This window comes from Geospiza fortis, unplaced genomic scaffold (assembly GCF_000277835.1).
Source record: "Geospiza fortis unplaced genomic scaffold, GeoFor_1.0 scaffold16, whole genome shotgun sequence".
NCBI lineage: Eukaryota > Metazoa > Chordata > Aves > Passeriformes > Thraupidae > Geospiza > Geospiza fortis.
In genome coordinates, this window is record NW_005054302.1 from 967,338 (window position 1) to 994,361 (window position 27,024).

General features: G+C 41.5%; 1 protein-coding gene across 1 annotated transcript in view; it reads left to right on the forward strand.

Annotated features, from left to right (window-relative positions):
• The window catches only part of LNX2 (ligand of numb-protein X 2), a 52,271-nt gene extending 31,438 nt beyond the window's left edge, over nt 1-20,833 (forward strand). The window contains 9 exon segments of the mRNA XM_031066041.1: nt 2,227-2,465; nt 3,809-4,008; nt 7,558-7,604; nt 7,606-7,917; nt 9,333-9,471; nt 11,636-11,813; nt 13,485-13,716; nt 15,459-15,617; nt 18,443-20,833. Of these exon segments, the coding sequence (XP_030921901.1) occupies nt 2,227-2,465; nt 3,809-4,008; nt 7,558-7,604; nt 7,606-7,917; nt 9,333-9,471; nt 11,636-11,813; nt 13,485-13,716; nt 15,459-15,617; nt 18,443-18,578 (1,642 nt within the window). The 3' untranslated portion in view covers nt 18,579-20,833.
• The last annotated feature ends 6,191 nt before the right edge of the window (nt 20,834-27,024 follow it).

Consider the following 27,024-nt stretch of genomic DNA (forward strand, 5'->3'; position numbering starts at 1 on the left):
TCCTGCTGATTTTCACATGTAATTGTGTGTCTCTGGCCACCAGACAGATATATTGGCTGATCTGTCCCACTGTACCGGTGGTTTTCTGTAGTAAATGCTGTCTGGGCAAAGCCAAGAAATAGGGTTATGTTCCATCATTAAAATAAGAGAAACATTTTCACAAAGCAAAACCTTTCAGATAATTTTCATCTTTCCTGCTTACACTTTCTTAACTTTGAAGAACAAAATGACCAGCAGTTGCTTTGGGAAAAGCCCCAAGGATTTATTTCTGAAATGCATCATGTCATAATATGAACTGTCTCTAATGTATGTTTTAATGCATATTTCAGTGCATATTTGGGTTACCTTTTTCTACTCTTCTAAACATGGAGAACACAAAGGGAGACATGCGACAAGGGGAGAACACATGGAGAACTCCTCTGGGGAGGCCTTACAGCCTTTAGATACCTTTCAGTATCTAAAAGGAATATAAGAGCTGGAGAGGAATTTTTTTAAGGGCATTTAGTGATAGGTTAAGGGAAGTGGCTTTAAACAGAAAAAGGGTGGATTTAGGTTAAATAATAGGATGAAATGCTGTACCGTAAAGGTGGTGAGGCACTGGAAGAAGTTTCCTGGAAAAGCTGTGGATGCCCCATCGCTGAAAGTGTTCAAGGACAGGCAGGATGGGGCCCTGAGCAACCTGGTCTAATAGAACGTGTTCCCTGCCTAGATGATCTCTAAGATCCCTTCCAACCACAGCCAGTCTATCATTCTATGTATATCATTAAAAAAAAAAAAAGGTCTTTTCATATATATATATGAAAAGATATAATGTTATGTATGTATGACATGGCTGAGGGTCACAAAAGCTTTATCAATGTTCTTTGGATCTGGAAACTTTGTTAGCAGGTTATCTTCAAAATCCATGCTGAAACAGTCTAACCATATAATTACCAAATTACTTTTACAGAATGTCAGAACAGAATTGTGATTCTCAAAACATTCTGCTTTAGTAAGTTAGGATGTCATTAGGCTTCTGCTGTCTTTTACTCTGTTAACACATTTCTTCTCTTGCAAGAATAAATAATTTCTTCTTTTGTTATAACAATCTGCAAAGTTCCCAAATGCTGAATCCTTTCAAGAATGTGCTTCCTTTTTTTCCGACACTGCTACAGTGTGAGCATTTTTGGATGGTCAGCAGCTTCAGAAGTAGGAACTTTAGAGGCATCAAATACTGTAAGAAGTGATTTATCAGACACTGGCAAAACTGTCACAGAGGCAGATGTAAGATTGATGTCCATGTCTAATTATGTGCATGTAAGTGCAAGATGATTCATTAAATGAAGGCTTTCCATAAATTTGCAACATTGTGGCCCTTTTCTTGCAATGAACTATTGTAGGCTTTTAAACATAAGCAAAAAAAAATACTGCATTAAGAGTAATGGAAACTTAAAAAACTGAGTTTGTAATGAAAAGCATCAAATACTGTTGCATAAGGGAAACAAAAATGGCACCTTCTGTGTGAAGTCAGAAGGAAAAAGCAGGAGACAGGAGGGAGATGAGAACACCTTCTATTGGCCCAAGAGACAAGTGATGAACAGAGCTGTTACTTTTGCTAAATCTCTCATATGGACTCCTAGAGAAGCAGAATTTTATTTCAGTATTTTAACACTTAGATTGCAATATAGGGAAGATTTTCATCTCTTTCCTCCTTTGAATAAGCCCAGGAAAATATGATGCTTACTTCTTTTCGCTTACTAAGGTAAAAGGAGATAGTTTCAGTACATCTCCAGTTGTGTCTTGGAACAGGGCTTCTCTTATGTGGATTTTTTGGACCATCTTTCCAGCAGGTTCTCTTCCAGAAACTGAAATGTAGAGAATCCACCTTCTAATGGAAGGTGTCCCTTTCCATGGCAGAGGGGTTGGAACTAGATGATCTTTAAGGCCCTTTCCAACACAAACCATTCTGTGATAACAAAGTAAGTCTACATTCAGAAGGTGTTACAGCACATTGACTTCATGGCCAAAAAACTACCTAGTAGAAGTTTTGTGAAGAAAGCAGTATTGGGGTTTTGTCCACTAAAACATATTTTGGTCTTAAAATTAAGGGTGTTTAATATTTTTTTAATGCTGCGTTTAAAGCTATGGCTTTGAAGAAGACTGATTTAACTTGATTAAATACTTGGGCATTTTGTGCTACAAACAGGGTTGCAGGCTTGAAGCATGATATGAGTGTTGTCTTTACAGGTGTCCTGGGGCTTCTCATCGGAGACTTGCTCTGGAGAGAAGGAAAACGAGCAAGGTGCAGGCAGAAGCAGAGGGTGAGAGTGTTCTGGGTGGGCCCGAGCAGCCCAGCAGTTTGTCTCCGGACACTGATCAGGGAATAGTGCCAGCTGAGCCAAGCTTTACCTCGCCCACCCTGCCCGCCTGGACAGACGAGCCCGGCATCGACAATCCGCCTTTTGAGGAGAACCCAGCAGCAGACAGTATGTCATTACTTATCTTCTCACGTCTCTTTTATCAGATGTGGAAACATTTGTGGTGTCAGAGCTTGTCTCTTACCAACTGTGAATGTGCATCTTCATCTTTGGCTCTTTTCTTTTGCAATTTCTGGAGAGATATTAGTGTATTTTGATTATGTGCAGGTTTACAACTGAGATAAAGTCACAAGAAGGAAAGAAATATCTCTGAGTGTGTGCCAGCTGCTGTGGTGCTATATCATCCTTTATTGTGTCGGGGTGCAGTAGTTCATGTTAATTTGCTCGTGGGACTGGCCTCATAAGTGAGATGGAAGGAGTGTAGTTTCTGTAAAATTACAAAAGTTGGTTTCTAAGATGAGATTTGTTTCCTCCCCCCCAACTGGATCAGCACCTTTTTCACACACAGAGTGCTGTCGTGCTCGAGCAAAAAGACAGCTGAGTTCCTCCTGCACCCATCTGCACCGAATGAGCAGTAACACCTTTAGCATCTGGGGTTTTAGAGAGGAAGTGCTGAGCCTTACCACACAGGATGGTGGTCCTGTCCCCTTTCTTCTCTTCTATATTTGCCATCCTTTAGCATTCTCCTTTTTTCCTCTTTAGTTGTCTCCGTGTTTGCTTCAGAAATGGGCTCCTTCAGTTGACCCAGTAAATCAATAGCAGCTCCTCATGCAATTGCAAGACAGAGGTTATCGTGGGCTAACCCTTAAAATACATTTTTATTGTCGCCCTGATTTTTTAGGATTTTCTAAGCCTTCTGATGTTGACATTCTTGTAACGAACTTTCTCACACACTTTCTGTAAATAACTCATTGTTTTGCATTCTTTTATGGAGGAGGAGAAATTCTATGCACTGTTGGTTTGTCCAGTGTCATTGGAGAGGTGGCACTGTCACCCTCCAATGCACTGTCACTTTTGGAAAACTATAAATGTTGGAGTCAGAAAATAAACTTTGCTTTTTTCTTTACCTGGAGAGCAGCGGTGTGCACTTGTGTTCTTTCATGTCCTATAGTGACACATTTCTATCATCATCACCAAATGCAAATCCACCAGGTGACCCAATGAAGCACATGAAGTTGATTATAAGAGATGGGATCCAAAGGGTTGAGAGTATCCTATTCCAATCCAAATGACCCCATTTCAGGACGCATGGATGCTACTATGTCACTAGCTGCTTTTTAACAAGCTAGGGGTTTCCACAAGTAGTAGAACTGATCCATTTGCACTGGTTTCGTTTTTTTGTTAAACTGCTGCTTTGTGGCCTGTCTACATTATCTTTTGGTTTGTTTTATTGGAGGTGAATGAAGTAGAAAAGATACTAATTGTCTTTCCTTTTTAAAAATAATTGGCAGCAAATCAACAGCCACCTACTTTGCCTGAAGGAGAGATCACTACTATCGAAATTCATCGATCCAATCCTTATATTGAATTGGGAATTAGCATAGTGGGTGGCAATGAAACACCTTTGATCAACATTGTCATTCAAGAGGTTTATCGAGATGGGATCATTGCCAGAGATGGAAGACTTCTTGCTGGAGACCAAATACTTCAAGTATGGAACCTAATTACATATTCTGTTTGCTTGCTTTCTGTTCACTCCTTGCAGAATTGTTGTTAAAATGAGATGGAAGATTTTCCTTGTCAGACTATGTTGTCTCAATGTTAGCTTTGCAATTATCAGTTGGAAAGCAAATTAATATTCAGAGCAGAGCCTGTTGTTCTAGCACTTTTGGCTGTCATGCTTTATGTTGTTTGTCGGACCAGTCCCTGGAATTATCTTTCCTCTCTAGCATCTGTTGTCAACATTTAAAATACAAGTTTATTTTTCTGTTTTTAAATGTTGTGGGACTTGGTCCTTATTTTAGCTTTACTCATGCATTCCAAAGGAGCCCAAGGTTATTTCTGGCTAGCAAGTTGGCGTAACTTGTCCTATGTAAGAAGCAATTTGTGGATTGTAAGGCTGCCTTCATCTAAACTGTTACTAAAATATGGCTTCACTGTTGTCTTCCAAAAGCTGAGGCAGTTGACCAGCATCTTTCAATATGTATGAAAGACTCAGTGTTAGGTTTCAATGGAAGGATTTAAAGCAAGATGCTCCAAGCATTCAAAGAAAAAAAGCAGAATGTAAGTTGGTTTTGATTGAGTGTGTATTTTTGTTTTGGTTTTGAGTAATTAACCACGGGCAATTGAAAAAGATCAAGTTCTGTTAATTTTGAAGTTTTAGTTTTTATATTAGGAGAAGGGATTGTTTATGCGACACTAAGGTAACTGAGTGCTACATAAACAGATCAGTCACCCAGCTTCTATTTTTAATCCTTCCACCTGAAACAAGTATATTATCGTCAATTCAAAGTTACTTCAGTAGAAATGTTTGCTTTTGATCTGGCAGCCTAAGATCAGCCCAAATGTAATTGTAAGCCTTCTTCATTTCACTGTTTTGAAATCAAGCTGATAGAAGTAGCTTAAATACAGTAGTTATCCTTGGAATAAAATTAGTTTGCACTTCAGAAAATAAAGTCCCTTTTGAGAAATGTGCCTTTTTCCACTCTTGGAGTGTAAGCATAGTGGCTGGCCAAGAAAACAGCGCAAGGGCTTTCCAAGATGTTTCCTTTTCAACAAGTAATTGCAGACACTGATTGAATGCTGCCTCATTTATTTCTATACTAAGGGCTCTACTTGTTTGACAGAATAGGGAGCTTGAGTTCCAGTGAAGCTTTGGAAATTCCTACTGTTTGGGCAGGTGTCAGTTACAGTTTCCAAAGCCATAAATGGCAGTGAATTGACTGTAAATAGGAATTTACAAGCTGCAGTGAGTCTTCCATATCAACAGCCTGGCAGTGGGGCTGTCAGATGCTAAGTGAGTGTCCATGAGCGTCCTCCTCTTATACCAAGGGAAAGATGCAGAGGGTAAAACCTAAATTTTGAGGGCAGATAGAATATCTTTATTTGAATTTGCCTGTGCAGGTGCTGAGCTGTTGTATTAAAATGATCAGGTCCAATCTCTGCCGTCTGTAATTAGGTGCACTTAGGTGCAGCTCAGCATGCACACTGTGGTGGGATATTTCTGAAAATGTATTCCAAGGCTTTATGAGCTGTAAACGTCTAAAAGAAAGACCCAGAAAGGACTGTGAGATGAAACTCAGCATTTTCTTGCCCAGTCAGACAAGAAGTATTACCCTTTTAAGAGCTGTGGGAACAGCATTTAGTAACAGCTACATAAAAGCTTGTGTTGTCTGCAAGGTGCAGATAGGTGCCTAACAATTTCAAAGTGCTCTACAAATTGTGTCTTTTTTGTGCTGGACTGTGACTGTAATTCATGTGAAGCATGTCCTAATGAGAATCTCTTTCCCCAAGAAGTGCCAAGGCTGTTTTGTTCTGAAATTTTAAACTGCCTTATAGAAAGAAGAATTACATTTTATTGCATATATTCTTCTGTGCCCTTTGAGTGCTCACATATTTTATGTATTTACTCTAGCTAGCTACAGTTAAGAATAAAAATGGATTTAATTTAAAGGCTCTGATGGATGGGCCCTAGTGGTTTTTGCGGGAGGCAGCTCTAAGCGTTATTTCTCCTAGCTATGCCTGTTTTCCCTCTGCCCAAGGTTACAGCCTGTCTCAGGGCAGTAGCAGAGCAGGACACCACCGTGGCTTTGTCTGAGCTCATGGTGCTGCCAGCAGCAGTGGCTTTGTGCTGGGTTTTGTGCTGGAGGTGTCCCAGGGAGGGTGCAGTCCTCCTTCACTATCAGAAACCACCGCAGCCAAGTGGTTTGGCACAGGCTTCTGGGAGCCCCTCAGCTCAGGTGTGTGATGTAAATGTGGCAGCTGCTGTACATAGATTGCTTTGTATATTTTTATAATTTTAATATTACTATTAGATGGTGAGAAGCTGCATGTTTGGTTTTACTTACTTAGGTTGCAATGGGGACTGTTAAAAGGCTTAGGTAAGGCACATCAATCAGTATAGACTGTTTGGTGTTAGCTTCTATCTTGGGGCAGGGATTCCTCCACCAAGGCTAAGGATAAAATTCTAATGTTAACTTTGAATCCTTTCTTACAAAAGAAGGCAAACACAGCTTTCGTGCTGAATTTTTGTCATACTCCTCTTTTCTACCAAATCTCATTGTACTGTCAGCTCTTATTTTACAGTGCAAGAAATGACTGAGGATTACTGATCCTTGTATGAGTGGGCTGTATAATAAACACAGTTCTTAGTTTTAGGTAGAGAAAGTTTAATCTGTTTTTCATTTACAACTGAATTTTGGATGATACAGGTTATAAGTCTAAAGATCTGGCCTACTTGAAATCTGTGGAAAATCCAAGTTCATGCTAAGACTTGAGAATTAGTACAACTACCTTTTTTTTTACTGTGTTAATGAACGAAATTCATTATTCTTGACTTCAGTTTTTTTTCATGTTTTTTCACGTTATGAAAGTACTGCATATTGTACGACACAAGCTTCCCTTCAGAGATTTGGATGCATTCTTTTTATAGCTATTATTTTGCAGTTTTAAGTGATGCTGGGCTTGACACTGAAAGCATGTGCCATGCTCTTTTCCTGGAGGACAAACAATGTAAAGTTCTAAGGAAGACAAGTATAGGAGACAAGGCGGACAAAAGCCTTGGCCTGTGATGGCAGAGGGTGTTCACTTTTGGGGACATGTTGTCATCTTTGTGGGGAAAGGCCTAAAATACCGCTAGGCAAAGCTTAGATTGGATATTAGGAAAAATTTCTTCACAAAAGGGTTCGTAAGCACTAGAGCAGGCTGCCCAGGGAAGTGGTGGAGTCACCATCCCTGGAGATGTTTAAAAGACATGTAGGTGTGGAACTTGGAGACGTGGTTTACTGGTGGAGTTGGCAGTGCTGGATTAACGCTTGGGCTTGATGATGTTGAGGATCTTTTCCAACCTAAAAATAAGTTTGTGGATTGAACATCCAATGCAGGTTTGCAGGAAAAAATGGAAGTACAAGAGAAGAAGCCTAGTAAAGTCAGACATGAAGGTGGCTCCAAGGCTGGTTTTGCAGCGAGTGAATTTACTTTGGAAAGAGCTTAACTAAACATGCAAAAACACCATTGTGACTTCTTTTGCTGTCGTTTGCAGGTGAACAGCTTTGACATAAGCAACGTGTCCCACAACCACGCGCGGGCCGGGCTCCGCGCGCGAGGACAGCTTCCAGGTGACCCTGCACAAGCGCGACTCCAGCGAGCAGCTCGGCATCAAGCTGGTGCGCAGAACGGACGAGCCGGGGGTGTTCATCCTCGACCTCCTGGAAGGGGGCTTGGCTGCTCAGGACGGCAGGCTCTGCAGCAATGACCGCGTGCTGGCCATTAACGGACACGACCTGAAGCACGGCACGCCAGAGCTCGCTGCTCAGGTCATACAGGTAATTCACTTTCCCTGCCTGAGCCCTTGGCTTGGCTTTATTTCTAGAGTCTGTTCCCAGGCAGAACAGCTTGTGTGAGGCCTAAAAGCCTGTGTCAATGTAATTTACGGTGATTTATGTTTTGAAAATAAGAGTGAAGAACAGGATCTGCTTTGGCACCTGCCAGATGAACTTCACCTCCTCAGAAGTGAAAAATGCATTAGTCTTCCCTGGAATGCAGCCTGAAGGTTAGAAGACAACTCATGTAGCAAGGAGAGTAGCCTATTGTAGCGTACTGCTTAGCAGGGAAGAAGAAAAAAAAGAGGATTATTATTTTTCTATTTATGTATGTATTGTATTTTAATCTCTCAGTAAGCTCTATAGAAGTGGGCTTTGTTTTTTATTGATTTGGCTATGCATGGAATTGAGTTAAAACAAGAAAGTAATTTGTCAGATGTTAGAGTCAACAGGTAGCAGTTGCGAAGTCAAATAGAGGTTTTCCATGAGTTCTGCGTGGTACAAATCATTTTCTGAGTGTTTAGAAAAGGGCTATTTCCAATGTCTGGTTATGTCCTGGACACAAATACTACCCAAAGCTTGTTGCAGTGTGACATAGGACCCATCTGTGTCGCCACAGGAAAACCTTTACTCCATGCCTTTCTCCCAGTCTGTAAGGAAACAGATGCAGCACTTTTCTATTTCCTGTTAGTGAAAATAGCTTTGTTTTTAGGAAAGTTGGAATTTACTAATAGTGTGTTCCTGCAGTCTAGTGCAGCCATCTTTGCTTAAAGCACCACATAGACAACTCTGATACAAAGGAGTAGTAAATATTTGTTTCAGGAATCATTTCAAGAGTTTTCCTTGCAGTAAAATTAAAATAACAACGATCTTGGGAATTGTAATTTCAGTTTCCCAATTCTTGTATACAGTGATTAGAATTTAGTGCTAGGTAACTTTTACTTTTTGGGGTGTGGCTTTGCAGCAATAAAAAGAGTTGATGTTTTATTAACATCCAATAAATAGGTCTCCCAGTATTCCCAAAAATCCAGAATATTATAGTGTGCTCATGCATAACATCTTTCTTGCAGTTATCTTTGGGAAGTACCAGAGGTGTTCAGAGCTTTTGATCAAAAGCTGCAGATCTTGGAGCTATCAGATAGGCATTTCTTCCATTTATTGCTGTGTGTTGCTGGAGTTCACAGAGGCTGCAAATGGAATGGGGTGAATTTTAATGTTTGGAGCTTTGTAACACATGGTGAAAAACGGTCCTTTTGGCAAAGATTTTTAGCTGATGTAAAGGCAACACCAGAGATGGAAGAGGAATGTTCATTTTCCCTCCATTTTGGGGGGAATTGCAATATGAAACAAGTAAAGGAGTGTGCAGTCCAAAAAGGAACTGGAAAACAAGGTCTGTGTTGTCTTGTTTCACATTCTGTCATATGTTTTTCTCCCTTTCTAATAATCAATATCCTCCCAAACTTGATGACATTTGATGACCTAATGTATTCATCAGGCGAAGAGTGAACTTGATCATCTCTAGACCCCTGAAGTCGCAGACAGTCAGCATTATCCGAGACACCGGGACTCACAACAGCAGCTCACACCAACACCAGTCCCAGCAGCTGTTTCACAGCAGACCTAACTCACATAAGGTTGGTGCTTCTCCCTCTGAAAGGAAAAACTACCGGTTTACTCATGTGCTGGTGTGGGTAGCAAGGCAAAGCTAGAAAAAAGGGTTATATTATTTTTTTATCAAATTAATAAAAAAATGATGATGACTTCAAAGTTCTCAAGTCCTGTGTCACATGTGGAATAGGAACAGAAGATACACAACAGGTTTTCAGTATGTTTCTGGATTTGCTGACTACAGTGAAAGAAGCAAGTTCTGTGAGTTCATACAGCTGTAGTTGTTAGACCTTGTCTAAGACAGTGGCTGGTACTCCTGCATGGAAGGGCTGTCATTCAAGACTGTTGTACTTTTTGTTGCTCTGTGCTGGCTGCATCCAGGAAAGACGTGAGATGCCCACCATCCAGCATATAAAGAGCATGTTGGAGGGATGTGCCATCTCCTTCATGAGTCAACAGTCCTGGATGCAAGGCTGCTGAGTCTCAAGCAGGGAAAGAAAGGCAAAATGAACAGACTTTCATGAAGCTAGTATTATTTGGAAGACATGCTAAAATAGAGCCTGTGCTTGTAATTAGAAAAATGCAACTTCTCACTCTGAAGAAGTTGACTTTGTGAAATAATTGTGATGTTGACCGTGTCAACAAATCCACCTTTCCACCTGTCCACTCTATTTGCTTTACTATGGAGCGTCATATACTTCTGTTGGGATAACTAGCATGCATTGATAGTATTTTCTTTTAAAAGTGAGGATCATTTCAGAAGAGAACAAATGAGGCCCTAGGAAGGTTGTTTGCCTCCTGAGGGATAAAGGTGAGGCTCCTGAATACCATGGCTACAGCACTGGGGCATACCCACACCATGATTAGTTTGTTGATGTCAGAGCCTGAGGCAAGTTTGCATGTGCCAGCATGAGCTGTGCTCTTACAACAGTTGATCCAAAGTTGGGTGAGTGGATTTCCCTCATGGATCAATGCCATCTGTGGGCTCTTGTAAAACTGGAAGTCCCATGTAGCAGCAAGTGAATGTTTCTTGTATTTTGTATCATTTATCTTTCTCTCATTAACCCGCAGTTGGCTTTGAAGCCTTGTGGCTTAAAATATGTTTATATGATTGTGTGGCAGCAGCCAGGCCTGAAGCCCTAGAAATGAACTGTCTTTATAAGCTGTGGTGTGTTTACATATAGCTACTTCCATGATTAATGTGTATGTTAGGAGCAGGGACAGTCAGGAGCACATGGCATTGAAGGTCAAAGAAGACAATGTTCTCATTTTCCAAGAGAAGGCAGGAGAGTATATACATATATACATTTTGAAGAATATCCCAGGTTATTTCTTTCATTATTTTGGACTCCTTGCAAGTATTCTGTCAATTTAAGATGCTACTACAGGTATATGTGCAGTGGTTTGAATCTTTTACTTAATAACCTGAGGGAAAGGCTTTGGCAAATAAAATTTACTTTGATTTAGATTTAGATCTTTTTGTATTGAGGAGAACTGAATACAGGCTGAACTTCATCATTCAGTTGTTGGAAAATTTAATATAGGATCTCTTCTTGTTTCAAGCTTGAGTCTTCATTATAATCATTAGGGAGGCTGCCCAAGGTACCCATTACAAGCCATTAGTATCAATTGGCCTTAGTTTGTACTCTGGGATGTTCTACATACCAGCTGCAAAAGAGAACATGATGCATAAGGGCTTTAAAGAGTCTCTTACTGTCATCATGAAAACACATATTTTCATTTCTTAAGAGCTTCTTTGTAGTTCTGGGGCATATTCTACTGACAAATGAAGTGCTGATGTTTACCAAGACTTTAAAAGATTTTTATCTGGTTTTTCTCCATATGGTTTTTTAGTGAGTCCTAAAATATAGCCTCTTCCAGTGTAGGATATAAAGAAAAACTAGAGTGAGATTTCAAGATAGACCTTTATAGGCCTTCTATCTATGCTTAATATCTACATCCAGGGGGTTTTTGTTGGTGATTTGGGGGTTTTTTTGGAGGGGCCAGGGATTTGACCTAGAAGAAATCCAGCCAAATCTGGTTTCTGATACTTAGTCCTTTTAAACTGTTCTGTTAAAGTGCCAAAGTGTGGCTTTGGGGTGTATTTAGTTGGTTTGTTCTGGTTTTCAGTTTTGGTTTGCTTGGCTTTTTTCCTTAGTTTTAACAATGTTATTTATCCTTATTAAACAGGATCTCTCCCAGTGTGTTACATGCCAAGAAAAGCACATTACTGTGAAAAAAGAGCCACATGAATCTCTGGGAATGACAGTGGCAGGAGGTAGAGGCAGCAAAAGTGGCGAACTGCCCATCTTTGTGACAAGTGTGCAGCCTCACGGGTGCTTGGCGAGAGACGGCAGGATTAAACGAGGTGGGGTTTGCCTTCCCTGCTGGCAGGGCTGCCTCTGGTTGCTTTTTGATCACTATGTTCTCTGGAGTCAGGTGGTATCAAAAAATCTTCTCACAGATGTAGGAAAATGCTTATGGATGCTTTTCTTCATGATTTAGTAATGGAAATACAGTATTTGGTGTTGCACTTTCACCTTTTATGGGAAGGGGATGTTTACAAGTTGATAGCAGGGGAAGTGGATAAGATCAGGAAATGTATGGTTAAATTCTTTAAAGCTGATGATATTCCCCTGAGCTGAGGGTCTGCTGTAATGCAGACACATCCTGTTTTCATGTGTGATTTAGTGTTTTGTACCGCATCTCTGCCCAAGGAATTTCTGCTCCCTGGTATAATGATGAAGCTCTGATGACAGGCTACAGCTCACCCACACAAAATTTGCCCCAGAAGCTACATCAGTGTTAATCCTGGTTCCCAAAAGCTTTCTTATCCTCTGCAACACCTGTCCTTGTTCCCTGGCTTTGTAAAAGAGAATGAAGAGGCAGAGATTAGGCTCAGCATAGATGAAGGCAGTCCTGCATAATGGATAGCAAAGCATTTGATGATTAAAACGTATTATGTCATATGTGAATCAGAGACTGCCTATGGGATCTCTGTGATTCACAGTTCACAGAATTACAGAATGTTTCAGGAAAGAAATTTAGGGAAAAAACTTCACAGATTGTACATTTAAAAGAACAGTGTGGGAGCATCTTTCTATGTTTCTGAGAAAGGGAGATTTACACCCACACACCAGCAGGTATGCTTTCTTTTTCTGTACTACTATGAAAAACACACTTGATAGAACAATCACTATTGTTCTTTCATTGTGTAACATTAAAGTGGCCACAGAAGCTACTGGGAGGAAAAACCTTTCAAAAACTGAGTCTCATACCAAATGTGATCCAGGTGTTTGCACTTTTACTCTGTTTTTTTCTGGCTTTCATTGGTGAGATATTGTGTGAAAAAGGAGTCTGCCACTGCACAGTTAATAACATTCTTGTTTACATCCTGGGGCTTATTAAAAAACATAAAACTAAAATTGTGGAAATATTTTTCTGGCTTTGATATTTTCCAGATTAGCTTTGTAGAGATGCTTCTTTTCTTGCTTTGAATTAACTGAGTTTTGTACCAAACTTTCCAGTAGTTTTTGAATTCCATTTTCTTCTCCCAAGTAACAAGTTATTAAAACCAGATGAATTAAAGCACTCTGTGGAACCTCACCTGTCTACAATAATTGGTTACTTTGAGGTGCCTGCGCTGTTCCTGCCATCATTCTTCTTCACTTTTAAAGTTAGGGTGAACCCAAGATACTCATCTGGAAACAGTTGTGTCATGGCATCTGCAGTAGCAGTTGCAGCCAAGCTGATGAGGTACTTAAGTAATTTCTATCTCAGATTTTTAGGGCATTCTACATAGGAGTCACAGTATTTGGTGCCTATGTGGAAATAAATTGCACTGATCCAACTTGATAGAAGCTCAATACGTTAAGTTTCAAACTCACAATATAAAGGCTTCAGAGCTCCTAGTCTATTAGTTCAGACTGTCTCAGGTCCAAAGATGGACTGAAACTATGGAATGAGACCCTGGCCTGGGAGGTGCTGTGGTTGAGCAGGACTGTCGGACTGATGTGCTCTCCCTCGCGGCTTTGTACAGGTGATGTGCTGCTGAACATCAACGGGATTGATCTCACCAACCTGAGTCACAGCGAGGCCGTGGCCATGCTGAAGGCTAGTGCTGCCTCTTCAGTAGTTGCCCTGAAAGCCCTGGAAGTCCAGATTGTAGAGGAACAGCCCCAGGCTGATGAAGAACAATTGAGTACCATCAGTGAAAATGAATACGATGCCAGCTGGTCACCATCTTGGGTCATGTGGCTGGGACTTCCAAGGTACAGAATTAATTGATTAAGTACTTACTTAGCTGCTTCAAGCTAAGTCCTGTAAGAGACATAAAGAAGCAGAGACCTGCATGGTTGCAGCACATCTGCCCTTATTTCTACCTGGCCATCTTGGCTGTATTCAGTTGGTAGTGTGCTTAGAAAGTGGGCTGTGAACAGAAGCAATGTTTCCTTAGGAAACTCAAAGATGAATAGACTGGTTTTATCCCTTCACAAACCGTAGTAACAACCCATGTGGAGTCTTCTGTTCAGACACAGTTCATCTTTTTTATTGTTTTACTGTACTGTGACTTTCTATAGAATATCTAAAATCAGAGAAATTACTAATAAAACCACCAAGTATATATCCATCTGTCTCTTTGCTAATCCGCTGCCTAAGTTTATGAGGCCAAATACTTAACTTCAGAATATTGCATCAGATTTTGGCCATTCTGACAGACTCTTGACATGTCCTGTGCCAAGACTGTAGCTGTGTAACTATAGGCTCACATTGTTTTGTTGTTTTTTTTTTTTAAGAATCCACTCCATCTCTGCCAAACACAAAAACTCTTAGAGATTTGCAGCAAGCTCCCTCCCCTTAACTACTCTGCAATCTGCTGGACATCACTTCATTTGTACTCCTCACTCTCTCGAGGCTGCAGCTATAATCTCATTTTGGCATCACTTGTTACCAAGAAGAGCTCCTTCTGCAGCTAGTAAAGTTGTTAACTTTAGTCAGGGCATGCAGGTTAATTCTTTTCCCTCTGATGGATTTACCAGATCTGTACTTCAAGTGTAAAATCACAACACGAACCAGACAGACTGGAAGCAGAGTGCAGCTGAAGATAACACAGCCATGCATTGGCCCTCCAGAGGTTTCACTTTTTCTGAGTTTAACTGTCAATTAATTTATCTTCTAATTAAGTATTAATGAGTAATCTCAATAAATGGCTTTCAGTTTTGGTAAATATACTTCCTTTTCATGCTTTAGCAGCAGTTTATTTCCTACCTAGTGGTTTATTTCTTTCATGCTATAGATGCCATGTGTGCTCCTAACATTATGCTATGCATTGTGCTTTAAAGCAATGCCAAACAACCGTAAAGAACTTGGTATCTTCTTACTGAAAAGTTAATTTCTATGTCTGTTTATTTTTTAAGTTACAGTTATTGCCAACTTCGCTGGTGAGAATTAATTTTCACTAGGGCTGACAACATATAGTTAGTGAAGTGTGATCTGAATTATTTACATTCTGTGTAATAAAATGGTTAGTCATTTATATTTTCATTACTGGTGATGAATCAGTACAGAGGTAATGAAGATCATGCATGGGTTTTTAATTTTTACTTAAAGTAGTAAAAGCTTAAATTGGCTAGGGGTGGAAGACAAATGCTCTGCATTTTTGACTTGCAGACTGAACACATCAGGTATTGATTTTCCACCCACATTGTTGCCACTTGTGGAATCCATAAAATGCAGTTCTGTTACTGTCAGTTTGAAGAGTTAACTGTGTTTAAGTAATTATTCTAGCACTGCATTACTTCTTTTAAAACACTTTTCTGTCTCAAGATTATGGGGTTTTTTTGGTAATTGGTTTGAATATTGCAAAATTACTTTGAGAACAGAGGTCTAATCACCATCCCTCCCCTTCTCTGCCACACTTAGCTCAGTGGTAATGATGAGATAGCAGATGTTGTGCCTACTGTAGAACCATACATGGCTTTTTCTCTTGTTGTCCTGTGCTTCCATTCCGCAGCTGCCTGCACAGCTGCCATGACGTGGTGCTGCGGAGGAGCAATCTGGGGAGCTGGGGCTTCAGCATCGTCGGGGGCTACGAGGAGAACCACACTAACCAGCCCTTCTTCATTAAAACCATTGTTCTGGGAACTCCTGCCTACTTCGATGGGAGATTAAAGTAAGCCAAAGTAGCAACGGGAGAAATAATAAAAATAGTAATAAAAGCAACAGTAATGAACCACTTTTAAATAGTTATGTGCAACTAATTGCTTAAGGAAATGCATCTTGGGCTGCTGGACCATGCAGCCGTGTAGTGCATTTCCCTCCCTGATGAGTGGGATGCAGGGAGGTAACAGAGTGTTTCTGTTGGGGAAGGGGCATCTCAGAAGAGATGGCATCTCCTGTGATCTTCCCCAGCTGTGCTGCTGATGTCACCTGCTGTGTCCCTGTTGAACTCCACTTTAGGCCAAGAGAATGTGCACTGTATATGTGCAGAACTAGCTAGTTTTTGTCTTCCTATAAAACAGCTGAAAGTTAGAGTTTCACTTCTGCAAAGTGGGCAAAACTGCTTTATGTTTTCACACAGCCTTCTGCAGCCACTGGAAACTGATACTGAAGATGGGTGCTGCTGCTTTAATAGAAGGGCAAGAAAGTACATGATAAAGATTTCTGAAAAGATTGCTAAGGACCCAAGTCCCCATGGCATTACCCTGTCATTAGTTGGCAAGAAAGTCACTGCTAAATGAAGCAAGTTGAGCAGAAGAGATGATGGAGCTGGAGCACTTGGCCCACAAGGAGAAGGCTTCAGGGGCAGCCAGCAGCCCTTCCAGTACTTACCTGGAGATTGTCAAGGAGACAGAGCCCAGTGGTGCAGGGTTGAGAGGTTGAGTGACAACAGGCACAAATTGAACTAAAGAGCTTGAGACTGGTTATGAGGAGAAGCTATTTCCCCATGAGGATGGTCAGGCAATGGCATAAGTTGCATGGTCTCTGCCCTTGGAGGTTTCTGTGACTGCTGGGTAAAGCCTTGAGAGTCCTGGTCAGAGCTTACAGCTGACCTTGCTTGTAGTAGAAGGTTGGGCTGTAGAGCTCCTGAGGTCCCTTTTGACCTTAAAGATTATATGATTTTGCTTACACATTACATTTGGATGCAGCCCCCGAGTTTAGTATCCAGATATTCGTCTTTGCCTGGTGTTGGATTAGTTCAGAACTAGGACTTAAAATTCCCATTAAGGGTTCTCTTGTTCATAAACTTGATTTTTTGTGAAGGTGGTAGTCAAGAATATACAACTTGAAGTTTCATGGCATGATTTTTACATGCAGATTTTCTTACAAAGTGACTTAAGAAAAGAATGTACTTATGCCTAGAGCCTTGACAGTAATTGATTTTTCAGTTCAGTGACTAAATAAATAAATGAAAAAATAACTTGGCTGAACATAAAATTACTTTTTTTTTAACTGTGGAACAGTTTGGATTAAATTAAAGATCTCAGTTCAACTCAAAGTAAATAATTTCAGATTAGAGACTTAATAACTAGAAGTCTTTATACAAATGGAAATTCAAGCATCACTTCTAAGAAGAGTGGAAGAATCATCATGGTCACATTTACCCCCTTGTAACCTATGGAAAATAGTTTCTTGTGTGATAATGTGATCTAGTGCTCTCCCTGTTCCACTGAAAATGTCCTGTTCCACTGAAAATTTGGACTTAAAAACAGGCCATCTACAAGGGAGAGCCCCTTAGAACCTGCACCTGGAGTTATTGTGGGGCAGGTCTCTTCTAAAGCTGTTCTGTTTTGTTTAAATTATCTAAATGTTAGGCTGGAGAGGAAGGGAATAAATAACTTCACGGTTCAATAGTTTAGACAGTTTTCTGCTTACGTGATCTGCCTGGTGTGATTTTATAGAAGGCAAAATGGCTTTCTTGGAAAGGCTGTGGGAGTGAGATGTCATTCAGTGAACTGTAGCACTCTGGTTTGGGTGATGGGGTTCCTTGGTTCAGGAGAGAAGGACTTTTGAGTGCACATTTGACTGGTGTTGGTAACTCTGCTCCCTCTTCCTCGCTCTGCCCTAGGGAAAGCTCAGGAGAGCATCTTTTTGCCACTCATTTTGGTGCCTTCAATACTTGAGAGGATCAGTTTCAGGAGAAGTCCTGTTTGATCTCCAAGTCACATTTGACTACTCTGGGGAATGTCACACACTCAAGTTGCAAAGCAGAGGTGTCTAGAGAAGGAACATGCTTGATACAGAAAGAAATTAGGTGCATTTTTGAAGTTTCTCTTGAGGGTCTAAAAATCAGAACTTAACCCTTTGAGGTAATTTTTCTCAGGGCCAGCAAATGGCACCCTCACAAATTCTGTTACCCAATCCAAAATGCAGAGATGCTGCAGTTGAACCATCTGCTGAGGGACATTTCAAGCCAAATGGTTATATTTGACAAAATCATAAGCCACTGAAAACAAGGTTCTTAGTTGGAATGTGGTTGGTTGGTAACCATATCATCTTTACTTACACCTCCTACAGCAAAGGCATGTTTGGTGTAAATGTGTTATAATCCACACAAACAAACAGAAATGCTTCTGTTATGCACATGCTATCTCATCTTCTCTTGACTCCGTTAGGTCTTCCCAAATATCTCTTCTCATGCTTCTGTAAAGGGCAGCTCTTAATGCAGAACTGTCTTGGTATTAGAATGAAAATAGAGTGGTTTGGGAATTTCCCAGATGAGTTTCAGATTAATCCTAGAATAGTTGGAAGTTGGAAGGGACCTTTAAAAAGTTACCTTGTCCAACACTTGTGCAATGAGCAGGGGCATCTTTCAGTAGTAGGACAGACTTCAAATTGAACTGCTTTGGGAACTTTAGTGACACCTTCCAGCCCGATGCAAAGGAGCAAAGTACCTACCTCCTACCACCCCAGCAGTGCAGAGCTGTTTGTTGGTGTGTGCTAATTACTGCAGAGCAGGTCTCATAATGTGTTCTTCTTTCTTCTTGTGTTTTTTAGGTGTGGTGATATGATTGTTGCTGTAAACGGACTATCCACAGTTGGAATGAGTCATTCTGCACTCGTTCCCATGCTGAAGGAGCAGAGGAACAAAGTGACTCTAACCGTGATTTGCTGGCCTGGAAGCCTCATATAGAGTTGTGGATCACTTGGTTCAAGCAGCATCTTTTTCTAGATAGCTGGCACAAAAATCTCCTCTATCTTTTTTTCCCTATTGATACAGCTGGTTAAAAGCAGGGCCAAAACTGCTGTATTGCTTTTTTACAGGCCTCTCAGACTTATTCTACCTGTTCTGCCATCCTGAAATAGCTATTCCTGTTTGCTATGTCTGTTGCTGACACAAATGCAGATATATTCGAGCTCACAGAGAAACCCCCACTCCACTCTGGCTGTCATTGAGCTTTTCCCATCAGGCTTGTAGGGTCTGCAGAAGAACTTAGCTGTTCTTTGGGTTTCTCTGCAAAGTCCTCAAGTTGTGTTGTGATATATAAATGTAACATTCATGTGCCCTCTCTTCCTGGCAAAGAGAACATGTGTCAGTACCAGAATGACACACCTGTCTGCTGCTGTGAAGCAAAACCTGTTTCCAAAGGTTACATCTCTTCATTTCGTAAACCTTTCTGGTTTGATCCCATATTTCGGACCGATTCAAGTATTCCATCTTACTCATCACAAATTACTTGGTCCCCCAAATTTTTCTTACTTGGCATCAATGTTCATAGAAAAGTAGGAAAAAAGCCTGATATTACTAGAATTTTTATAAAGTGCAATATTTGGACTCTTTGTTAGGAAACTTTAATATATAACAGAGTTTGTACCCTATACAAGAAATGCAGAAGTGATTCCTGTTGCAATGCTGGCAAGGATTCATGTGCCCAAGGTCTCCTTTGAGTGAATGGCTTGCAGTGTTAGACTTTACTTTACAAATGAATGTTTTGCTATGTCAGAGAATTTTGATGAACATTTTTATGAGGATCATTTTTACCGTTTCTATTGTAGTTGTCAGCTCTCTTTATTCAAGTGTGGAAACAATACTTTGACTAGTACTTTCTAAATGAGAGAATTATTTCCAGGGAAAAAAGCAAGCTATTAAGAAACCATATGTTATGGTTTACAGGTGAGCAGGCTAGAAGGAAAGCTCTTTGATTTCAAGTCCAACTGCAAAGTAAGCTGCAAAGTTCACTGTTACTGTCACCTCCTGACAAATGTGCAAATGCCTTGATATCAAATGCTGAAAAGAGCTCTTTTGCATTTCAGGATATTTTTTTTTTCCTTTAGAGAGCACCTGCTATTAAGTTGTCAGTAATATTGTTTGTCTTGGATTGTATTTAATATTTTTACAAACCAACCTGTAACTTCTAGACTTTGCCTTTCCATGATATTTGCAGGCTAAGCACCCACTTCTTTAAGAAAAGAGGGGTGGAGCACAGAAAGAAATGTGCTGACCTGGAGCTAACCCTGTGTGTTGTCAGTGTTCTCAATATTTGAAAAGAGCTTCATTTATAAACCAGGTCCCCAACCTGAACTGATTTTATGAATGACCTCTGTATTGTATTATTAATTACCAGAGAATGTATTTGAGAGTCACAGCATATTTCAATTGTGAAGCATGAACTTTATTTTCAAACTTAGCTGGTGTAATATCAGGGCATATTATCGCATGTCATCAATTCCAGTAGCTTTGTTTTCAAAAGAAATGAAGTTACTCTTTTGCAAAAAAAAAAAAAAAAGAAAAAAAAAGAAAAAAAAGTTAAAAATCTCATATGGTTTTATTCCTCTCTGTAATGTATACTATTGGTTTAATTTCATAAGATTAAAATACAAAAGAATGTCCTCTCCAGTATATTACTGTAGTGTGAGAATCCTTGTTTCTGAAGCAAACACCAAATTTATTTGATACTCTGATTAGGAACCAGTTTTCTCCCATCCCCAGATGGTGTTTAACTGTATGCTTTGCCCTTATGCAGACTTTTTTGTGAAGTACATCTTAGTGTGTAGGCTTTAGGGAAGTTTTTGACATATGTACTAGATTTAGTGGTTTTTATTTTAAAAATTACACTTTTCATTCAAAATCCTGGAAAAATATTTTTAGATTTTTTTTCCTTTTATATGTTAAATGTAGCAAAAGCATGGGTTAGCTTAAACTGTGCAGTTTTGTTTCTGTGTGCTGTAGCTTTTGATCAGAATATCTAAGCGATAAAACTTTGGAATAAATTCACTTCCTGAATAATCTTTCCCCTTTCTCTTGTAGCAGCATAGTTGGGTTTGGTTTTCTGTGCCTTCTGTTTTAAATTATTTCAATATTATTTTTTTCCAAATATTGCTATCTAATTGTATGGTATTAATGAAGGATGAATGAAAATAAAAGTTCATTCTACACATTGTAATAACTCAGAAGTGTCGTCTCACTCTTTGCAAAAGATATAGGGACCTCAGTGCAGACTTGGTTTAAAGTTATTTTTTTCTCTCCTGTGATTTATCATAAATTGCAGTTAGTGAATATGCTATAAGGGTCTGAAGGTATGCTCATCCTGCCAGGGTGACATACCAGCTGTTTAACCATTAATCCCAGCACTGAGAAGTGTTTCTAAAGTGGAGGTAAGATCTGTGCTCTATGGTATTTTGCCACAAGTAGTGCTTCCTCTTTCCCTCTCCAAGGCAGCTGGTACTGATCAGCTGGAGGATGTTTTCACAGCAGAGACTTGATGCAAGGAGAGTCTTGCTGGAAACATCAGTTTTACAGCTGAAACTTGAGCCTCCTGGTTATCAGTTCCCATCTCCATCTCCTGCAGGCAGGGATGCTCTATCCTTAGATGTCTGCAATGCTAGAATGAGTCTAAAAACAATTTCTCAGTGAAGTGATTTGCAGAAAAGTTGCCCAGACTCTGTATTGCTGCTCTTTGCAGTAGTTATGAATAGTTGAGTTCCTTTAAAAGAGAACCATGCCTGTGTACAGAAATGCAGAAGAAACCTGCCACATCTGGCAGTAGGTGATGAGGTCTGGTGTTTCTTGTAAGGTGGGAGCCAGACCATCAGAGTTTTGGTTTACAGACAGATGATCGAGTTCATTGCTGCAGGGGGAGGTGCACAGAGCTTGTGTAAGGTGGTGAACTTGGTCATCTGTGTGCTGGCCCTTCATGGGAGGAACACCTTTTCCAAACAACCCTGGGGATCCCCAGTTAAGAATGTAAAAGAGTTTGTTCTGTATCACAGCATGCCAATAAAGTGAAATTTAGAAAGTTTGTTTGCCACACTAAACTTTCTTCTTACAGTCATGAACAGCTGAGGGGAAAATCAATGTCACAGGAGAATTCAAAATACATATTAAGAATAGATTTCCAAATTCTATAGTAGATCTGGGGTGGATATGATGAAAATCTGAGCTTGGTTCTCAGAATGAGAACCAGACAACATCAGAAGCAAGGCAAATTCTTTTTAAAAAAGAAACCTGACCATTTACTTCTGGGGCAATTTTAATGGATCATAAACATTGATTAACAAGCTAAGGTAGGAGATCCTGATGACTGGAAAGGTGTGTGCATGCCAGGCAGGACAGCAGCGATGGCAAGCACTGAGTTAAGGCAATACATGCTACATGGCCCAAGGAAAAAGGTGGTGTAATGCCAAGGAAGACTGGTGAACATCCTCATCCCAGCTGTCTCAGGCAACTTCTAGGTGAGCTTACTTACCTAGAAAGTGGTTCTTCGTAGACACATAGAGAAAGGAGAGACCTTGTCACACCTGAAATAAATCTGTCTTGCTAGAGAAGAACAATTCTTAAATTACATGTTCCTCAGAGGATGAGAAGGTTTTAGACTTTTGTACTTCTGGGACATTTCCTTTGGAAATGGATAAGAAATTTTAACTAAGTGTTGATGTTGTCCATCTGTTTGTTGCCATACCTCACATGGCTGAGTTTCCTGAATATCAGCAGAGTATGGGTGCAACACCCATGTCAGTGATGCATTGCAGCAGACACGGTGGTGATGAAATCCCTTCTGAAGGGTCACACAGGAAATTCAGAAATCAAATCAGCTGAAGAGTTACAGACAACCTGCTCAGCATCAGCTGTGGCATCCACTGGGCCTGAAGCTGATTAGAAGGAGAAGGAATATGTTTGGGTTTGGGGTTGTTTTTGTTGTTGAGCTGTGCTGGTAAAGGCTGGCTGGGGGAGTCTGTGGGGTGTAAGCACAGCCAAACAAACAGCATGTTCCTCAGTGGGGAAAGCCAAGTTTGTTTGCACAAGGAGGGATGAGGGCCAAGTGCTCCCGTCATAGGCTGGGGAGGAATTGGGCATGAAATAGAAGGGCAGAGCCTGCTCTGTGACTGTAAAGGGCAAATGCCACATCTAAGAGGGGCTGCCCCTCTTTGTTCTCCTTCACAAGTAGTAGCCTCAACTGCCAGACCTTTCCTACCCTGGCTAAGCCACAGCAACGAGGTCTAGAGACCCTGTAGAGACCATGGGTGATGTTCAGAGAGAAGAGGGAATAGCTTTGAGGCCACTTTGCATCCCACAGCAGCCTGCTGTGGTGGAGAATGCCAGCTTCACCTCCACGGGAGCTGGTGGTCCTAGTGGTGACTCAGTTTTGGGGGGCCTTAGAGGGAGGTATCTGCAGAACAACCACCCCCCATTTCTAAGGTGCAGGGGTTGATACAAACACATCAGGAGCACTCTCTAACTCGGATCTTGGAGCTATGCTTGCTAACCCTATGGATCCATAGCACACAGAATAACCTCTGCTGAGTAGGGGCTCATCTGTCAAATCTCTTTTTACCCCAAAGCATAGTACATGATGATGCAAAACCACCAGGCAGCAACACCAAAAATGCCTTTTTTCTGCCCATGAACAGGCAGCTATTGAGCCTTAGGGCAAGCCTGGGCATCTGGTTGCACAGCCCTTTGAGTGAACAGCTCCACTAAAGCCAAACAAGCTGGGTTTGCAGTTTGGACACAGCTTTGTAGGGGAAGGAATTAAGTACACAATTAAGGAATCAATTTGGTATTTTGTTTGATCTGGAACAAACCGAAGTGCTGGTTGCTTTGCTCCCAGGTTTTGCTATAAAGTGATTGTGGAAAGCTACAGAAGAGAAGCCTTTTAATCAGATTAGAATAGATAAAGAGTATAACCCCTTGGTTATACAATTGAGCTTTCTAATCATATTAAACTTTAATTCCAGCATCAGTACCATATTGGAACAACAATAGCAAAAAGCTGTAAGCATAAAATATTACAGATCCTTAAACATATTACAAAATGTCATCCACTAAAGTTAAAAAATGTTATCATGTTTGGGGAAATGTGCCAGCTGAAAAAAAAAACAACACCCGCAAGGCTGAAGTCCTGTGTACATGTGCAGATTAAATGCAGCACAGCAGAGGCAAGGCTTGACCTTTCTGTTTCTTACATTTCTATTAATTAAATTGCTTCCCAAGCAGCTACTTCTGTCGTGGCTATTACCCACCTTAGCCCTCATCTACCAAGGTTCTAAGTACACTTAACTCTTTTTGCAATCAGTTAAAGTGTCCCCTGTCACAGGATGCAGCAAGAGGTGGCTCCTCTTTACTGGCAAAGCCCCTGGAAAGAAACATCTTCAGCTCTCTTGCCCCTCCACTGCTGTAGCTAGTGCTCAGAATCCAGCAGTGCTTAAAGCCAGAGAGGACTGAAGCCAAGAGCCAAAGGAAAGGGATGTTAATGCATTTCAAATGCCTGATTTAAGTGGGTTGATTTTCTGGCATCTCTGTGTTCCTACAGATCTGAATTTCCTCTGCGAGTCAGGTTTGTGAGTACAAAGGACCTGCTTGGAGTCATGGTCTTGCACTGAACCTCTGCCCGTGGCTGTGAGTCCTGCCAGGACGCCTCCAGGCCACAGCTGCCTTGAGGAGTCCTAGCAGATGAGTGTGGCTCTGCCTCCTTGAGCAAAACAGCCAAGCAATTATTCAAAACTGAAGGCTTTCCTTTCTTCTTCCCTCCAGCTGGAGTTGCCTCTTCCCCTAGACATGCCGGAGGTGCTGTGTGGTTTGTTTTGATTGAGCAGAGTCAGGGTGCCAAAGACCTCAAATTTCAACCCTTCTGGCAGCAGTGTGAGTGTGGCTGGCAGGGCTGGCAGCTTGGCACGGGATGGTGGCTGAGAGGGCAGTCAGGACAGGCCAGGAGCCGCCATGCCACTGCAGCCCTCATCCCATCCTGTGGAGCTGGTCAGGGATCCTGGGTTAGCTCTCCAGACACAGCAGGTTTTCTCCTGTTTTCACCCCAGCATGAAAACCACACCAACCCATCTATGGTTTTCACCTTGGCGTGAAATTTCATTCTGCTGAATATTTTGCACCTCACAGAGTCTTTCTCATCCTTAAACCAAATAGCATTTAGCTTCAGATATTTCTTCCCAAACTTTCCACCATTTTTCTGGCCCTTTTGTGTATTTCCTGACCACTGTCCCTCTCCAGTCCCTACAACTGCTGCTTCCCTTCAACATCCCCTGGCTGCTTCTCTCCAACTGCCTCAAGTGCTGTTTTTTCCAAGGCATCTTCCAGCCCACTAATGCCTCCTCCAGGCTCCCAGGGTATCCCTGCCTCATCCTCTGACACTTGGCACACAGGGAGGTGTAAAGGCTGCTTTGAGCTGGGGGTTCAGGGTGGCACCAGGACAACTGCTGGATTTTCTGTTCCCCATCCAGGGTAAGACTGGGACCCACCACAGCTGGTTCTTGGAGAGGTCCCCCACCTCTGGTGCCCACCCCAGCGCCCCACACACTGGTGGGCCCAGGCTGGTGGGCAGGGCCCACTCTCTAACAGCCTGGGAAGTTTGGCTCTTTGTGTTCCTTTGTCATGGGTGCCCTGGTAATTATGCACCTTATGAAGATATCTGATGTAATCATACCCTTCTAAAAATGCCTCGGATTAAAAGCTTTTCCTGGGTCTTTAGGTGATAGGCCTGCAATTACAGAAAATGAACTGCATTTTAGCGTTCCATTGAAATTAATAATAGTGGTTCTCCAGTTGAATCTGTGAGTAGTTAATGGAACAAACGGGATGCTCCACTACAATGAGGGTTTTAAAGCTATTTGAGAGAGATTCTGTGTTTCAAATAGGAAAATAATTCTCACAATGCAAAATCATTTTGTGTTTGCATCTTTGAGAAATAATGGCTCTGTGTAGTTTCGAGATGCAACTATTTATCAATAATTGTTTCAATGTGCTCTTCCATCCTTTGCTGCACTGGAAAAGAATGACCTGCAGAGAACTCTGGAAAAAGAAAAACAAGTCAAGGAATTAATGATGCAGAAAGAAGCTCTAGCCTGGGCTGAGCTCCATGAGGGGGTTTTACCATAAACATTGAAAAACAAATTTGTGTGAGTTCGTGCAAGGCAGAACAACAAATATTCTGAGACTTGTTGAATTTCAGTTACTCCATCTCCAACTCGGCTCAGTTAAACTCAGCCTCTGAGAGCTGGCAAGTTTTGGAGTGCTGTGGTGGGTTGCAGCCCATAGCAGGGAGAGAGGAGCCAGCCCCTCTCCTGCATCCCAGTTAACCTGCCCCATAGGCAGGGGCAAAATAGCTCACACATCCTCTGCTGCATCAGCTTCCTTTCATAGATTCTTGCTGACAGAGTAGGAGTGTGTTTAGTGCATCCTTCTCCAGGAGAGTGGAAAAACAAGTGATGCCTCTGTCCCCAGTGCCTTTTTCATATGAATGGGTGGAGGATGGACCAGGATCCGGCTCTGCACCTCTCACGATGAAACCAGTCCTACTGCTCCTCTGCCCTGGGGATAGAGGAGTTCCAGAGCAGGTTCAGATATTCTTCCCATGGAGCAGATGTACTGCAGAGCCACCTTGTCTTTACAGACACTATTTCAGTGTCCCCAGGTTTACCTCCCATCCACTGAACACCTTTGCACTGTGATCCTGCAGCAGAAAAGGCACTGAGTGGCACGAGCCGCTCCCTGGGATTGACACCAGGGCTGGCTCCCTGATCCTGGTTCCTTTGGCAAGGCAAGAAGAGCCCTGAGCATTCCCCCTCCTGCCCAAGCAGTCCTTCCCTTGGGCTGTCCTGCCAGGGTGCAGGCTTGGTCCTTGCTCCCACATTCTGTATCCTGCCAGGAGCTGCTCATCTGTCAGTAGTGCCAGTTTTTCTGGCTTTTCCCTGGATGATGGCATCACCCATGTAAGTTTTACTACCTCCCCTGACATCAAAAATAGTTCTGTTTTCAGGGAAAGTGTCTCAGCTGTCCAAAGCAACCTGAACTGCAATCTAAAGAAACTCTGTTTTGCATGGAGTTATGGAGTTCCTTGAATGAAACATTCACCTTTTTTTCCTCTCTCCAAAAGCATCTGCCAGAAATCCAGTAATTTACCTGCCTCCTCAGGAAGGGTGAGAGGCACCAATTTCCAGCAACAACCCAAAATCTCTGGCCTGGGCCCAGAACCACTTGTAACAGCAGTTCTTGCACAAGAACAGGTTTTGGCAATGTTTTGCTTTCCCAGTCAGGCTGGATGTGATCCAGAATGAGGGTGTGTAACCAACATAAACCTCAGGACATGAGACTGTAGGTAGTTTTCTAGCATGTTTATAGATAATATATT